The sequence below is a fragment of the Octopus sinensis genome, linkage group LG9 (assembly GCF_006345805.1).
Source record: "Octopus sinensis linkage group LG9, ASM634580v1, whole genome shotgun sequence".
NCBI lineage: Eukaryota > Metazoa > Mollusca > Cephalopoda > Octopoda > Octopodidae > Octopus > Octopus sinensis.
In genome coordinates this window covers 4427466-4444819 of record NC_043005.1, presented here as the reverse complement: position 1 = coordinate 4444819, position 17354 = coordinate 4427466, and the positions used below count along the sequence as shown (strand labels likewise).

Sequence of the window (17354 nt, the reverse complement as noted above, 5' to 3'; positions counted from 1 at the left end):
CTATTTCTTTACCACCCACAAGGGGCTAAACATAGAGAGGACAAACAAGGACAGACAAACGGATTAAGTCGATAATATCAACTCCAGTGTGTAACTGGTACTTAATTTATCGACCCTGAAAGGATGAAAGGCAAAGTCGACTTTGGTGGAATTTGAACTCAGAACGTAGCAACAGACAAAATACTACTAAGCATTTCACCCAGCGTGCTAATGATTCTGCCAGTTCGCCACCTTAATAATAATCCTTTCTACTACTACTACTACTACTACTACTACTAATAATAATAATAATGGTTAAAAGAGATTAGAATGGAATGTCCTGTAGAGCTTCTACAGAAAGTTTGTCTCTTAGGAACAAGGAAAAAATCATCAGAAGGGTTCTGAGCACTTGAAGGCTTATTGGATATTTGAGGTTATGGATAGGAACCTGCTACCCACATAAATTCTACCATGAATAAGACCAATTCTAAGTCAAGTTGAATAATAACTCTAATATTGGTTCAAAGCCAGCAATTCTGAAGGCCCCAGGGGTGGAGGGGAGGTCAATGACATGAACCCAAATACTTTGCTGGTACTTTATTTTATTGAACCAGAAAGGATGAAAGGCAAATAAGAAACAATTGCTGCTAAGCATTTTGCCTGATACACTTACAATTCTGATTATAAATATTCATAATCATCATCATCGTTTAACGTTCATTTTCCATGCTAGCATGGGTTGGACGGTTCGACCAGGGTCTGGTAAGCCAGATGGCTGCACCAGGCTCCAATCTGATCTGGCAGTGTTTCTACAGCTGGGTGCCCTTCCTAACACCAACCACTCTGTGAGTGTAGTGGGTGCTTTTTACGTGCCACCGGCACAGGGGCCAGAGGAGGCAGGCAATGGCCGTGATTGGTTGGTGCTTTTCATGTGCCACCGGCATGGATGCAAGTCAAGGCGGCGCTAGCATCAGCCACGTTCGGATGGTGCTTTTTACATGCCAGCAGCATGTATTTGATATTTATTTTGATGTTGTTGTACTTGACTCAAAAGGTCTCCTCAAGCACAGCAGGTCGCCCGACGATCCAAGGTAAGCACAGCAGGTCGTTCTGTGAGCCATGAACTCACTTCATTTGTGCGGTAATGCTAATAGTGGTAAGAATAGTCAAACCAGTGGAGGCATTGGTATGATGAAAAGAAGGAAAAGCAGAGAAAATGGGAGAGAGAAAAGCAAAATGAGTGAGTCATCATTAATGGAAGCTTTCAATCCTCCATTATGAAAGACATCAAGTTAATATTATTATAAATCAAGGAATCTTCAATGAACTTAGCTAATTTTCTATCATAACTCAGAGAAAACAGAGCAGAAGGTTACTGAACAGAGATAGCTCTGGTTCTGTCATATTAGAGAATCAAGCATTGGGCAATTGCCAGCTACAGCATTTGCATTCAGCTTAGAAGTAGCGATGGATGGATGGACAGACGGATGGATGGACATACAGGTAGATGGGGGGAGGGCTCAGTGGATGGATAGATAGATATGAGCTGATGTTGAACTAAAGAAGAAAATAAAAATGATTGAGTGAAATGGAAAATTTTCCTGACTTACTTTTTGGTCTTCCAGTTGGCTTTGAATTTTCCCAGATTCACAGCTAACTGAATCAGCTCCAATCATTTCATTCTGTGTGTCACCAAACCAACCCAACAATTCATCAATCTCATTCAGAACCTAATAAACAATTGAAACAAAATAATGCACTGATATACAATGGATACGGACTATAATAATGTATTAATATTGATAGGTGAAGGCACATGGTCTAGTGGTTAGAGTGTTACACTCATGACTGCAAGATTATTGTTTCAATTCCTGGACCGGGTGGTGCAATGTGTTCTTGAGCAAAACATTTCAATATCACATTGCTCTGCAATCACTTTGACACCTGATGTGTGGCACACTTGTGCACCTGTTCAGGTAACATTGATTTGATGGTGGTGTTTAGCTTACATACAGCACATACATTTGACCCCTATAAACAAATCATTTGTGCAGGTTTGTTCAGTAAGAAATTGCAGAACTGTCTTTCTCAGACCATGAAAGACTGCCAGCAATACTGATATATAATAACATATCTTGATACATAATGATGTGTGATATATAATCTTTTCTACTGTAGGCACAAGACCTGGAATTTTTGGAGAGGGGGCCAGTTGATCAGACCAACCCCAGTACGCAAGTGGTACTTAATTTATCGACCCTGAAAGGATGAAAGGCAGAGTCGACCTCAGCGGAATTTGAACTCAGAACATAAAGACAGACAAAATACCACTCAGCATTTCGCCTGGTGTGCTAACATTTCTGCTAGCTCGCCACCACTAATATATATATATATATATATATATAAAATGGGGAAGGTCAACAGGTCATGGGCCAAAAGGTTTTGGGATCTGACAATACACCATAAAGCTAAACCCTTTATGCATGGGAAGGATGTTGTGGCCAGGGCGAGATCCACAGCTTTTGCAGCCAAGCAGAACAAAACCCTGAAGTACCCTGATCTGTTAGTCAACTACATCCTGTGGCATTCAAGACATTTAATGGGGGTCGGATCACTGACTGCGGGATTCCTGTCTTCACTGGCAACTCACCCAGCAGAGATAACTGATGAAGCTTGTGAGGGCGCCAGCACATCAGCCTCACCATCACCCATGGCAACGCTGCAAGTGTGCTGGCATGCCTCAGTAGTCATTAGAGTGGTTTCCCTCTATGATATATAATAGTGTACTGATTATGTCTATGTATACATGCATACAGATATATATTATATAAGCAACAATGATGAATTAACATGAAATATATAACGATGCAGTGTAGACCAGCAATAAAATAGTCAGGTGATGGATGAGAAGATTAAACCACATGGCAGGTTTGTGTATAGACACACACACGCACACACACACATACACACACACACACAAGTAAGTGAAGAAATGAAAGAAACACTCAACACATTTTATTGGGGTTACATGTGTTGAATAGCAGTTTGACTCAGCTTAACATTAAAGTTTCCTGGGTAGAGGACACATCCACCTCATAAGATGTCTCCAAACACATGATGAGGCAGACTTACCCTATGACCCAAAACTTTAATTAATATGAAGCTCGGCCAAATTGTATTGGCTTTGTGTGTGTGTGTGTGTGTGTGTGTGTGTGTGTGTGTTAGTGGAGGGGCACAAAAAAAATTTTCAAAATTTCAAAGGAAATGGAATGAAATAGAATCAAATAAAATAAAGTAGAATATTTATCAAAAAATTCTTAAACATAATGTAAAATATTCAACTTTATTTCATTCTTTTTCATTTCTTTGGAAATTCTGAAGAATTTCTGTACCTGCATATAAATAAATTAAGGAGCAATTCCTTCATTTCTTCTGACTAAACTTGTTATTCTTATTATTACCAATATACTATTCCGTACACAACCAAAAACATTTTGTGTGTGTGTGGGGGGGGAGTAGATTTTTCTTAATTCAAATTATTTGATCAATTTATACCTCGAGAGATTTCTGTCGAGAAAGACGTATCTTTTCTGCTTTGGAATTTATCTGTTCACTGAGGGCCTCAAACCGATGGCTGTCTTTATTTGCAATATCTGTGAGGCGTGCACAGGCTTCTTCAGGTAGGAGGTCACCAAGTTTACTACCCTGGGTGCTGATAACATTCAACAATGGCTGGGCCACAGATAGCTGCTCTTCCAGTTTCTATATAAAAATCAGAAAGTTTGTAATTTAGTAATTATGTAAAACACAAGACATTTGGAAACTTTAACTGAACAGGAAAGAGAAAAGGGAAAGTGAGAGATTCAAAGAAATCTGAATGGAATTTAGGTTTAACAGTGACTTTAACCCTAAAGGCACATGACTCAGTAGTTAGAGCATCAGGCTCACTATCACAAGGTAGTGAGTTCGATTCCTGGACTGGGCAGTGTGTTGTGTTCTTCAGCAAGACACTTTATTTCATGTTGCTCCAGTTCACTCAGCTGTAGAAACGAGTTGCGACGTCACAGGTGCCAAGCTGCATCGGCCCCTTTGCCTTTCCCTTGGATAACATTAGTGGCGTGGAGAGGAGAGGCTGGTATACATGGGCGACTGCTGGTCTTACATAAACAACCTTGCTCGGACTTGTACCTTGGAGAGTAACTTTCTAGGTGCAATCCCATGGTCATTCATGACCAAAGGAGGTCTTTACCCTTTTACTCAACAGATGATCATCATCATCGTCGTTGTTTTAATGTCCACTTTTCCATACTTGTGTACATTGGATGAAATTCAGTGAGGTCCATTTTCTACAACCAGATGTCCTTCTTGTTGCCAACCTTCACCTGTTTCCAAAGTAGTATTTCCCCCATGGCCAGATATGAGAGACACAGCTTGTATGATGGTAATGCTTGTGCACAACTATCACACAACAGCGAGGCTAGGTGACACTAAAACACACACACTCACATGCACACAATGAGCTTCTTTCAGAACCAAATTCCCTCACTAGGCTTTGGTCAGCCAGGAACTATAGCGGAAGACTTGCTCATGGTATCACACAATGGGACTGAACCCAGAACCATTAAGCTGGGAAGAAAACTTCTGAACCACACAGCATGGTGCTACATTAACAGCACATTGTCAAGTGGTGGGTGTTATGAAGGGACGTTTGACCATGGAAGTTATTCATTATTCCCTTCTCCCATCATCAAGTCTGTCTTATGACGATCTCCATCGTGCCAATCATGCTACATGAATTACTATTAATCACTTTCTTCTATTACTACTTCCTCTATTGCCCTCTCCTAATACCACTGTTCCCTCCCTGCAAAATCATAATCTCTCTTCACCCACCTATCCTGATTCCTTCTCTCCAGTCTCTTTTCTTTTCAGTCTCTTCAGGCTGCCTTGAAGGCAAGATAACAACATAGCTTATAGAATCTTATTTAGTCTTGCCTGAAACAGGATCACCTCTGTAGGGCTGGTGCCACAATAAATGCACCCTGCTCAGAACACGCGTATAAAATATTTTAGTGTAAGGGAGGGCATCCAGCCAAAGGAACCAAACCAAAAAAGAAATGTAGGGGGACAATGATTTGCCTAAGAGAATAGTAACTCGAGATGAGAAGTTGGACCGTGAAGATTTATCTAACACATGTCAACATGGGAAGTGAGATAAAATGAAGATAAAAGTGATGATGACCATGAAGGTAATACTTTCAAAATATTTTGCCTTCAAATGTTGAACTTGTGCCCAAAGCATGGATGAAATATAAATACGCTCTTTAGCCTTCACCACATCACGACTTCATCATTTAATGTCCATGTTCCATACTGGCATGGGTTGGACGGTTTGACAGGAAATGATGTGTCCAAGGAATGCATCAAACTCCAGCGTCTGTTTTGGCATGGTTTTTACCATTGGAAGCCTTCCCTAACACTTCAAAGCATGAACAGAGTACCTTTTTTGTGCCACCTGCACTATCAAGGTCACCATGGAGTTCATAAGACTACAAACCCTAGAGTATATCCTGTATATGGTCAACTAGAAAATTCTACGAAATATTGTCATCTATTTCATCAAGTCTAAAATGAAAAAATTGAATCTTGTGCAATTTATATGAGAACTGTGAGAGTTCTAAGAAAGATCAAGTGTATTATCAGCAAACCATTAAGCAGCCAATCCTTACTTTAATGTGACTTTCAACCTCTTGACCAGCAAGCTCTTTGGATCTTAGTTCTGGTTCAACATTTGCAAGCCACTCTAAAAATTTAAAGTGGGCTTCATTGAACTGCTTGGCCAATGGCACAGCCTCTTCCAGTTGTTTCAGCAAATCATTTACTGTTTTCTTGTAGTTATTGTATCTATCAATCGTAGCAGAAACTCGGTTAGGCACCAGATCAGCATCTTCATCTGAATCAAAGAGAAAATTTTCAATATCAGACACAATGTTGTTAGGTTGATCATATTCAGGCAAAAACGTACAGAACTATTGAATTTAAGTAATTAATGTTAACTGTTACCCTTTTGGTGCCAGTTTGCCAAGTATCTAGTGTTCTATAATATAAACTTCCTGTTTTATTGTGATCAAAATCAGAACTTTCCATTAAAATTGTGTGTTAATATGTTCCAATACCAAAGTTATTTTCCTATATTCCTCAATTCGAAAATGAATTGAAACAAAAATGGTTTGTTACAAAAGAAATATGGCAACAAAAGTGCTAAATTGAAGAATTTTTTATAAGTCAATTTTTCAGACTATTGACCTCATGTTAGGAAAGATGTTTTAGGAAAATTCTCTTGGATTTACAAACTTGGAGCAGCAGGATACTGCCCTGTGGATTGTAAATGGTAACCATTTAAAAAAAATCATATATAACATTTTTTTGGTAATTTTGGGAAAAGATTATGAATTTATAGGAAAAGGATAAAGTTGAGTGAAACCATCCTAGGGTACCATACTGGTACTTATTGATCACAAATGTAAGTTAAGCAACCAAAATTGGAATTTGGAATTAGAATGCCAAATAATAGAACTTAATTAAACAATGTAGATCTTCCACTCTCCTTATTGTGGTAACATATCAATCATTTTAAAAAATTTAATATTTAGAACAAAAATACACAACATAGTGTATATGAAAATATAGTGGGGAAAAATCTTCAAAAACTACAATTTGCTGGGTTTTTTCTGAAGTTATATGAAAATCTGTTAATTAAGAATCCACCTTCACCCAAGCCAGAACATTTTTAAATAGCTTAGTGCATATTGAAAAGTAGATAACCAAAAATATTTACCCTTCGAAAATTCCTGTAGATGTTTGCCTTTTTCAGTCAGGGTTTCTAACTTTGGTTCTTGCTCAAGAAACTCTTCTGTTAATTTCTATAATAATAATAATAATAATAATAATAATAACAATAATAATAATCCCAACACCACTAACAATAATAATCATAAAATAAACTGAATTTATAGATTAACCTTTTTAAAAATTCAGCATGCTTTGGTATATAGTTCTTGAAATAAAGATACATCTTCAGAAATGCAATCATTATTATTATTATTTACCTGTTCCAGCCAAGTGACTGAGACATTGTAAGAATTGGAAACATGTAAATCAATTTAGAACAAATACAAACAACAATACTTCCATTAGTAAATTAATAACTTCTGAACTTAGAATTTCTAAAAAAACTGAGTCTCTTCAGTTGAAACAGCATCAGATTAAAACATCTGTGTACCATACTTACACATTCCACTAAAAGGCTTGATGCTGTGGTTTTTGTTTGAGAGGAAATCTCTTCATAGATGTTGTGTTAAGATCTCAGGTTAAAACCATAGCATCGTGCCTTCTGATGGTGTTATATACACATTAAGTATGATACGTAGATGGCTATTTTATTTCTAAGCAATATACAACTGACAGATTTTATGATAAGTGTTGAGAGTAATAACTTATTTGTACATGCTCATCATTGAATTAAGAGGTTTTTCTATATATTTTGCAAAGTCATTTACATCATAATCAGCAGAAAAATAATCATTCCAAGAGGATTGTTTTTCTGTAAGTGTAGAAGGTAGAAGTGAGTTCATTAACTCATTCTTAGATAATCCTAATCCTGCAATATTGATTCTAGAATACATTCAGAGACATAAAAAAAAATACCAATAATTAAAGAATTAAAAAAACTTTTATGAAATAGTTTGTTTTTAACTATGATGCTTGAAGTAGATAAAGCTATAATAGCAGGCAAACATTGGGCTAAAAATCCTTTTGGATGTAGAAAGTCAAAAATTAATTATTTCCTGTTCACTCAAAATTTCTATATTCTTATGACCTAAACAGAAATTTATTACTTTTTTTTTTTGATAGATACCTTTAACATCGAAACATATTTTTCCATACTGTCCACATCATGAGGATTTGGCTTGACAACAGAAATTTTGGCATTGCATGAATCAAGCCAAGCAGTTAAAGATTCATAACATTCTTGGAATTCTTTAGCAACATCAACCATTTTTTCCAAAGCATTCATACGTTCAGTTGAGGTAGACACAAGATTATTCCAACGTTCTTGCAGTTCTTCGATTTGTTTCTTGATTTGTTCCTGCTCTTTTGGAGCAACAGATTTCATAAGTTTCTTGCCAGAGTCTTCGACCGACTTTATGCCTTCCTCTCGATCATCCAAAAGTTTCTTGAGAAACTGCAATTGATGAAAACAGAAATATTGGTTTCTAATATTGGCACAAAACCATGAATTTGGAATAAATGACAGGATGAAATAGTTGATTACATCAGCTCCAGTAATTGCCTGGTACTTATTTTATCAACCCTCAAAGGAGAAACAGTAAAATTGCCTTTGGTGGGGTTTGAACTTAGAAAATAAAGAGAAGCAACTAAATGTAGCAAAACATATTATCCATCCTTCCACTAATTCTGGTAATTTATCACCCTTAAGTTGATAAGCATACTAACTAACTATGGTACAAAAATAAAGAAAACATGAAGACTAGGTAAGTATATTAGGTTTATAATAATAATAATAATAATAATAATAATAATATTAGGTTTATGCTCAGAAAAAATAGAAGGAAAAGTGTTTTATGTTTTGAGCATAAGCTCTTTTACAGAAAGAATAGATGAGGAGAGAAAAGACAAATATGTAACAAAGGGATTTTATATTTTTACCATCAACCAAGCTCTATTGACAAGGGTTATGGCAGAAGACACATGACCCAGGTTACCATACTGTGACATTGAAATTGGAACCATAGGATTGCAAACTTCTTAACCACATACTCAAGTCTACACCCACAGGCCATTCTCATATTCTAAATACAAAGGCAATCCATCCTTATTAATACCCTAGCAATTTAAATGATTTCAAACAAATTACTTACTTTCTGATCTTGAATTTGGGTTTTTAGCATCTTGTAGTCAGTCGATGGTGCTTTTTGATTACTAATCATGTCTTCAGTTTCTTTGAGCCATTCCAACACTGATTCAACAGTGTCGGTGAACTTCCCAGAATGTAACAAGGCATCATCCAGTGATCGCTCTCTTTCCTGCAGCTGCAACAGAAGAAATAATGCACATGGATTAGACAGGCTGGTTGAGCAACAACTGTTATGACCACAAAACCATTCATAATGTAAAGCTTGTGTGTACGTCTGTGTGTGTGTGTGTGTGTGCATGTGTGAATGAATGTATGTGAATACGTGTATATATGTACAGGAGTCATCATTGTTTTAACATCCATTTTTCCATGTTAGTGTAGATTTCCTATAGCTGGGTACCCTTCTTGTCACCAAATAAGCTAATTTCCTCAAGGCCAGACATATTTTCATGGAAAATTGGAAATGAACAACATCACTTGTATGATGGTGACACCCATTTACAAATATCAAAAGAATATCAAGATACAGAGACACACACATACACACAACAGGTTTCTTTCAGTTTCTGTCTGCCAGATCCACAGACAAAACTGTAGAAGAAACCTGCTTAAGGTGCCACACAGTGGGACTGAACCTGAAACCATGTGACCAGAAAGCAAAGTTCTTCACTACAGACCCATACTTGTGCTCAGCATCATGATGTATGTATAAAAGTGTCCAATTTTTGTGAACCAGTTTCTTTGGTCAGCAGTTGTATGTTTAGGTAAGTTCCTTAACGCATCAGGTCATTGGGGTATCGTTGAAAACCTGCCATCTTCCCCTGGTGTGTATCTGAAATAAATGAGTTTGGCAGAACAACCCCCCACCTCACCCAAGCTCTCCAAGCAATAATGGTAGGACGAGAACTAAAAGTAGGTGAACTGGTCCATTAAGAGTCAAATATGATGTCCATGGACATAGTTGAAATGTTGGTGAAGAAGGACAAATTGTCAAATGGTCAACACTCGGACTGATGGGTCACTATTCAATCACACTCAGCCCTTCATCATCATCCTTTAACCCTTTCGTTACCAACCCGGCTAAAACCGGCCTTATCTCTGCAGTACAAATGTCTTGTTTTCATAAGTTTTGAATTAAAATCTTCCACTAAACCTTAGTCACAATTTATGCTCCTAGCACTAGCTGAATGATAACTAAGTTATTTTACTAAATTCTTTGTTATATTTAAAATTAATTGAAAGAAACACAGAGCATCTCAAAATCAATACAGTAACAAAAGGGTTAATGTTCGTTTTCCATGCTGGTATGGGTTGGACAGTTTGACAAGCTCTGGCAAGCTGCAGGGCCACATCAAGCCTCAATGTCAGCTTTCATATGGTTTCTACAGATGGTTGCCCTTCCTAACACCAACCAGTGTGTAGTGGGTGCTTTTATTTCATAATTATTACTTCACTGATGATAAAAATGAAAATAAACTAAAATAAAAAGGAAGCAAAATGAAGACAAACCTTCTCTTTCAACTGAGCCCATTTCTCATTCAATGTTTCAAGATTGTTGTCCAATTGAGTTGTGTTCAAACCAGGAGAAGCTGACTGGATCAGCTGGCGACTCTCTTCGGTTACTTTCTGTAGATTTTCATGCAGAGGCTCAAGATTGCTCTTGACAAAATGCTGTTTGAAACAAAACAAAATGATTTTAAATTGCCATAAGTTAATAACTTACTGCTTTTGGATTTCAGTTGTTTTTTCTGAAAAAATAATTAATCATTTGAAGGAACTTAGTAAAATAACTGAAGCAAGGCATAGATTCAAAGATGTTAGCTGAGTAATGAGAAATAGGCTGCAGCATATCAGGTGACTTGCTCTGGATTCTGACCAGTTTCAGCTGCAATTGTTTGATCGGATGATTTGAATGGAAATTTCCACAAGTTTTCTGCCAAAAAATGGACAAAAATATAGAAGCATGGGTCTATCAGTGCAGTGGTTGTGAGAGGTCCCAGAGAAGACAGACGAACAGGATTCTTGGTAGCATGCTTGAGCTGGGGTTAAAAAGGATCCCTTTTCCTACAATATGCTTCCCTAAGTAGAGACAAAAGACATTCTCACTTCTCACCAACATGAAGATGGAGCAATCTAATTCTAAGCCAACATACATAAAAGAAACTCACCACTGGTAATCAACAATAAAGTCCCTGGTAAATATTTATAGTTCACATTGTGATGTTTATGTGTGAACACTTTCCTCAAAAACTTCAACAGACTTGGTTTAATATGGGTAACAACAACAACAGACCAAACCAGCCTAACCAAGATAATAATAACCCCTCTAACCAAGGACTAAACAACTAACAAATGTTTTCATCAGTAAGATGGGGGTTTGGAATATAAGAAAAAAAAGCTTGAAATAAAATTATAGTAAAAGGTTTTAACTTTTAATTAAAATACAAACACTTTAAACAAGGTAATTCTGTATCAAAGAACCAGGAATCAACTGAGGCAGATTTGTTTGAAAACTGTTTAACGACCCTTGGCGTGATGGTGGTCATTGCAATTATAAAGGCAGCAGATGGCAGAATTGGACGACTGGTAAACAAAATACCTTGTGTTATTTAGATATTGGGTATAAATCCCACAGAGATCAGCTTTGTTTTGCATCCTTCCGGGGTCAATAAAACACTGGTCACACAAGGGCATGTGACCTTGAGTCTATATTAGAAATTATTATCTGTATTATTACTAAAGGCAGAATTGGTAGAGCAACAAAGTGAATGCCTTGTGACGTTTACTTCCTTTATATTTCTTTAATCCTGGCAAGATCAACTTTCAGTTTCTGTCTACCAAATCCACTCACAAGGCTTTCATCAGCCTTGAGCTATCAGAGAACACTTGCCAAAGGTGCCATACAGTGGCACTGAACCCAAAGCCACATGGCTGGGAAGTGAACTTCTTAACCTTACACTCAAGCTTCCAACATCTACAAAATTTCTTGCCTTGTCATTATGTTAGAAATTAAGTACCACTTAAGCACTGGGGTCGATATAATCGACTGGCCCACTCCCCCAAATTTTTAGGTCTTGTGCCTATAGTAGAAAGGATTATTATTATTATTATTATTTTTGAGTTGTATGAAGAGCTAGTCTAATGAACTGGATGCTTTATAGTATCAAGTTCCATTCCTTGTATTACTATATAAAAAGCCTCAAAAAATATTTTTTCCCAAGTCACTGACCTTCATTTGTTCCTGTTGCTTTTTGATCACAGGAACACTGCTGCCAACCGGTTCTTCAGACTGAAGGAAGACCAATGTTCTGTCGATGTCACTGTGTAACTTCTGTAGCTTGGCATCATTGTCGTTCATTTTGTTCAATGTGTCAACAGCTTCCGTCTCAAATGCTTTAGATTTCTCGGCCAGGTTGTCGTAGAACTTCAACAGAGCAGTAATCTGACAAAGGAACACAGATGTTCTTTTATGTTATTTTATCACAAAGAATTTTCCCTCTCGTTAACACCATTGTCTTTATATAGTTCTGTATACTGAGTGGTAATACGGACTTTTTGACAGGTAGCATGTAAACATCTGCTACAATATAAACACTTAAACCAAACAGGAAGTACAGGTGAACAGACAAAACATAGAAGCAATGAAAGCAGTTAATTAGAGAGAAAAACTTTTGTATAAAATTAATGCAAACTGGAATCATTTATCAAAAGAAGGCCGCTAAGTTAAAGACAACCACTTAATGGATATTGGGGGACCCTTAATTCAAAACATCATTTAACACATCAAAGCTGGTGTGGGTTGGACAATCTGACAGGAACCAATGAACCAAAAGACAATGTTGAGTTCCAATGTCTGCTTTGGCATCATTTCTTTGGCTGGATATCTTTTCTAGTGTCGACCACTTTACAGAGTGTACTGGGTGCTTTTTCCTGCCACCAGTACGAGTCAGGCCACCAAGACAGAATCTCTCAACTGAGTGAGGGTTTATTATTGAAAGACGTGTCTTGACACCAGGTGTTGAGAAACTGAAGTATATTAGGAGAGGAACAGGAGTCTTGCTGTAGAACAGATACATGATGGCTTTAACAGGAAAGAGAGAAAACATCTTTTTCATAGTTAGGAAGGAGCATTTTCAGCATCTCTCTCTCTCTCTCTCTGTTTTAAAAACTGTAAATGAAGCAACTAAGGATCATTTACAGCAAAACTGCCCTGAAATCAATTCCTACAATCTCAAACAAAGGTGGGACACTGCATAATGTAGTCCAAGATACATTGATTATTTTACTGATGTATCTGGAAAAAAAAAGATAGGATGGCCATGGTTGGACTGCCTTTGATCATGGGACTACTTAGTGCTGATCTGGGACTAAACAACTACAACAGTAAAGATTAAATCTAAACTAATAAAGCCTTTATTTGTTTAGCCCCAGGTCAGCCCACAAGGAGATTACAATTTGACATTCTAACCATGACAAACCAGACTTTTATTTTCATAAGTATTTGTGTCTTTTTTTCCATTTTTTTTTACTTTGGTTTCTGACGGAAACTCTACTACTATTTCTAGTAGGTCAGGCAGTTACAGAAAGACACTCCTCTATGGAGCTGCCACAAATATGAAGTGAACAGAATCAAACCATAAATGTATGTTTGTATGTGGATCTGCTTGACTATTTTCATAAATAGGAAAGCCCCTAGGCTGGGTGATTGGGTTTGACTTGGGGGTTGAGAGGAGACAAACTTCCCAAAGATACTAATGAAATCATCATCATCATAAATAAAAAAAAAAGTCCTTGTTTGATTAGATAAACTTCAATAGATTATTATATATGAAGAAGTACTTCAATGGAGAGATTAAAAGAGACCAACCTGGTTTGTAAATGTTGCACTGTCTGAAAGAAGTCCGGTTTTTACGAGGTCATCACACTCGTCTTTCAGCTGGTTTACTCTGTCTTTTTTAGCAGCCAAATCAACGGAGAAGAGCTGAGTAAAGATAAAGATACATAAATGTGTAAGACAAAGCAGAATGCAAGGAGATTGGTGGTGGTGGTGGTCAGGGTTGGAAAAATTTAACAGAACGAGTCGTGAAATTGCCACGGGAAATGGAGTGTCCAATGTTTCAGGCAGAGTTCTTCTTCAGGACCAAAAATAATAGGAGGAAGATAAAATAATGACAACAGAGTTTTGTGCAGACATGACTCTGTGGTGAATGAGTTTGTTAGGAAACCACTTGGTTCCAAGTTCAGTCTGGCTGCATGACACCCTGGGAAAGTGTCTTCTACTAAAATTCAAGGTTGATCTAAGCCTTGTGAATGAATTTGGTAGACAGAAAAAAGCCTGTTGCATATGTATTTATGTATGCATGCATACATGTGTGTGTGTGTGTGTGTGTGTGAGAGAGAAGATTCTAGGAAGAGAGGTTAATATTTGTATCTAATACTTAAATAAATGAAGCTATGGAAATGAAACTGTTCTGCAGCCAACTTTCAAGTTGTAAATGATTGATGCCACTGTTTTAATAGTTAAGGGCAGATGTAAGGTTAGGGTTTCTAATTAAACAAATGAAAGGATTGGGACCGTAGCTTTTTAAAAAAAATTTTAATAAAAAGATAAAAAGAACTACCTTCATCTTTTGACATTGCTCTTTCAGTTCTGCTATATCTCTGGCTACTGGTAAATATGAAGTCAGTCGGGAATCCATTGTTAACAACTCATTATCCAAATCCTTCATTTGATTCTGTAAAAATAAGGAAACACAAAACAAAACAATTAACAACACAAAACAAAAACCAAAAAAACAAAACATATTTAAGTTAATGACAAAAATCTTGATATCAAGTATAGGGACCAAGGCTACAAATTTGGCAAGCGGAAAGCATTATCATCATTTACAACTGAATGCCTTGCTTTCATGCCGGCATGGGTTAGATGGTTCAACAGGGTCTGGTGAGTGGGGGAGCTGTGTCATGCACTGGGGTCTGCTTGGACATCACTTGTATGGCTTGTTGCTCTTTTTAATGCCAACCACTTCACAGAGTGTACTGGGGGTGCTTTGCCTTTTTGCATGGTAACAACACTAGCGAGGATCACCTCATAACTGGCAGAGTTAAAGGATGGAAGTGGCCCCTATAAATGAAGGAGAACAGAAGAAAGTGGCACCGATACTAGAGAGGAAGATGAGAAAAGGAAGCTGGTGGAATGCATAAACAGTGTAATAGGGAAGGCACTAACAAGGGGTTGTGGTGGAAGGTATGTGGTAGGGAACAGGGAAAAGGGATCATCATCATCATCGTTTAACGTCTGCTTTCCATGCTAGCATGGGTTGGACGGTTCGACCGGGGTCTGGGAAGCCATGGAGGCTGCATCAGGCTCCAGTCTGATCTGGCAGTGTTTCTACAGCTGGATGCCCTTCCTAACGCCAACCACTCTGAGAGTGTAGTGGGTGCTTTTTATGTGCCACCAGCAAAGGTGCAAGATGAGGCTGGCAAACGGCCACGGTCGGATGGTGCTTTTTACGTGCCACCGGCACAGGTGCCAGGCGAGGCTGGCAATGGCCATGATCGGTTGGTGCTTTTTACATGCCACCAGCACAGAAGCCAATCAAGGCAGCGTTAGGATTTATGGAGAAAGGAGTTAGGGACGAAGTGAAACAGCAAGAGAGCAGAAATGGTTAAACCAATGCCATTAAATGACCAGCAGCTGCTTTACTGAGCCCTAAACAATGAAGTACAAGGTCAACCTTGGCTCAAAATGTAAAGGAACATAACCAAACCGTGCTGTGACATGGGTTGGATGGTTTGACCAGACCTGGTGAGTCAAATGACTGTATCATGCTCCAGTGTCTATTTTGAGAGGGTTTCTATGGCTTGATGCCCTTCCTAATACTCAACAAAATCAGTGCCTTTTTTTTCATGAAACCAACACACGTAAATATCAATCACCTGAGCCACATTTTGTTTTGTTTGTTTTTTTCTTCTGTTTTATAATTACTTTTACATGTAGGCGTAGGAGTGGCTATGAGGTAAGTAGCTTGCTAACGAACCACATGGTTCCGGGTTCAGTGCCAATGCATGACACCTTGGGCAAGTATCTTCTGCTATAGCCTCGGGCTGACCAATGCCGTGTGAGTGGATTTGGTAGACAGAAACTGAAAGAAGTCCGTCGCATATATGTGTGTGTGTGTTTGTGTGTCTATATATGTATGTGTGTATGTGTTTGTCCCCCCAACATCGCTTGACAACTGATGCTGGTATGTTTACGTCCCCGTAACTTAGCGGTTCAGCAAAAGAGAGACCGATAGAATAAGTCCCAGGGTCGATTTGCTTGACTAAAGGCGGTGATCCAGCATGGCCACAGTCAAATGACTGAAACAAGTAAAAGAGTGTTAAAATAATTGGGATCATTTTATAAATTTTAATATTTGTATTGAAGTGGAATCTGCTTGACAGTCAAGCAGACTGAGGCAAACAGTGGTATTTGATGATTGAATTTAACTATGATTATAAAAGGGTTAAAGGAGAACTATCCAGGTAATTTTTCTTTCTCAGAGAAAGTCACACAATCAATTCAGACCTACCTTGATCAAGTCAATGGTTTGCGATCCAGACTGCATGTCTTTTAGCAAACCTTCAACGTTATCCCGAAGTGATGAATGTTTGTCTTCAGCTTTAGACACTTTGGATGAAATGTTTTCAAGATTAGTGACTTTGGTGTCACCAGAAGATAATCCATTCAGAATGCCTTTTGTGTAGTCAATTTGGTTTTGTACAGGATACAGCTCTTGGTTTAGGGCCTGAAAAACAGCAATAGATTATAATATTGATGTATATATACAAAATTATCTGTTCTAAAAGCAACAACAACAAGTACTTATTTCACATAAGGTGCTAGAGTGAATGTGAATAAGCTTGTATAAGGTGAGTCACCATTTAACCCCAAGCAACAAGACCCAGTGAGGAGGACTAAGACCTCAGAGTTCAGAATCATGTGATATATCATTTGCGATTGTCCCTTGCTTTGGTGTGTTGGCTATTTTTCTCGCTCTCTTGATTTCATCAGCTTGTTAACTTCAGTGCTTGTGGCTAATTGAGTTGCTTTTGACTCCCTTTTCTAGCAAAACTGCTATCGAGTACCTTTGTTTATATATATATATATATATATATATATATATATATATATATATATATCTACACACACATATATATATAATCAATGAGAGAGATGGATGATGAAATATACGAGAATCTTTATTGATCACTACAATCGTTTTGACCCATCTGGCATCATTAATTACATACCTGACGAGCACTGAGGAATTCCTGAGCTAGATCCAGTGGCTTTTAATAATAATACTGCAAATGACATCAGGTAGCCATAGGCAGTGAATGTGCTCTGCCAGCAAACTACCAGGTGTGTACCATATGCTTTATAAACTACCAG

At 37.7% G+C, this 17354-nt stretch overlaps 1 protein-coding gene across 1 annotated transcript in view; it reads right to left on the bottom strand.

Moving 5' to 3' along the window:
* LOC115215546 (microtubule-actin cross-linking factor 1) overlaps positions 1-17354 on the bottom strand; it is a 318219-nt gene that overhangs the window by 65775 nt on the left and 235090 nt on the right. Inside the window, 11 exon segments of the mRNA XM_036505700.1 lie at positions 1590-1709; positions 3535-3741; positions 5709-5932; positions 6818-6902; positions 7898-8224; positions 8922-9092; positions 10427-10588; positions 12147-12359; positions 13785-13898; positions 14539-14652; positions 16492-16707. Coding sequence (XP_036361593.1) covers positions 1590-1709; positions 3535-3741; positions 5709-5932; positions 6818-6902; positions 7898-8224; positions 8922-9092; positions 10427-10588; positions 12147-12359; positions 13785-13898; positions 14539-14652; positions 16492-16707 — 1953 coding nt within the window.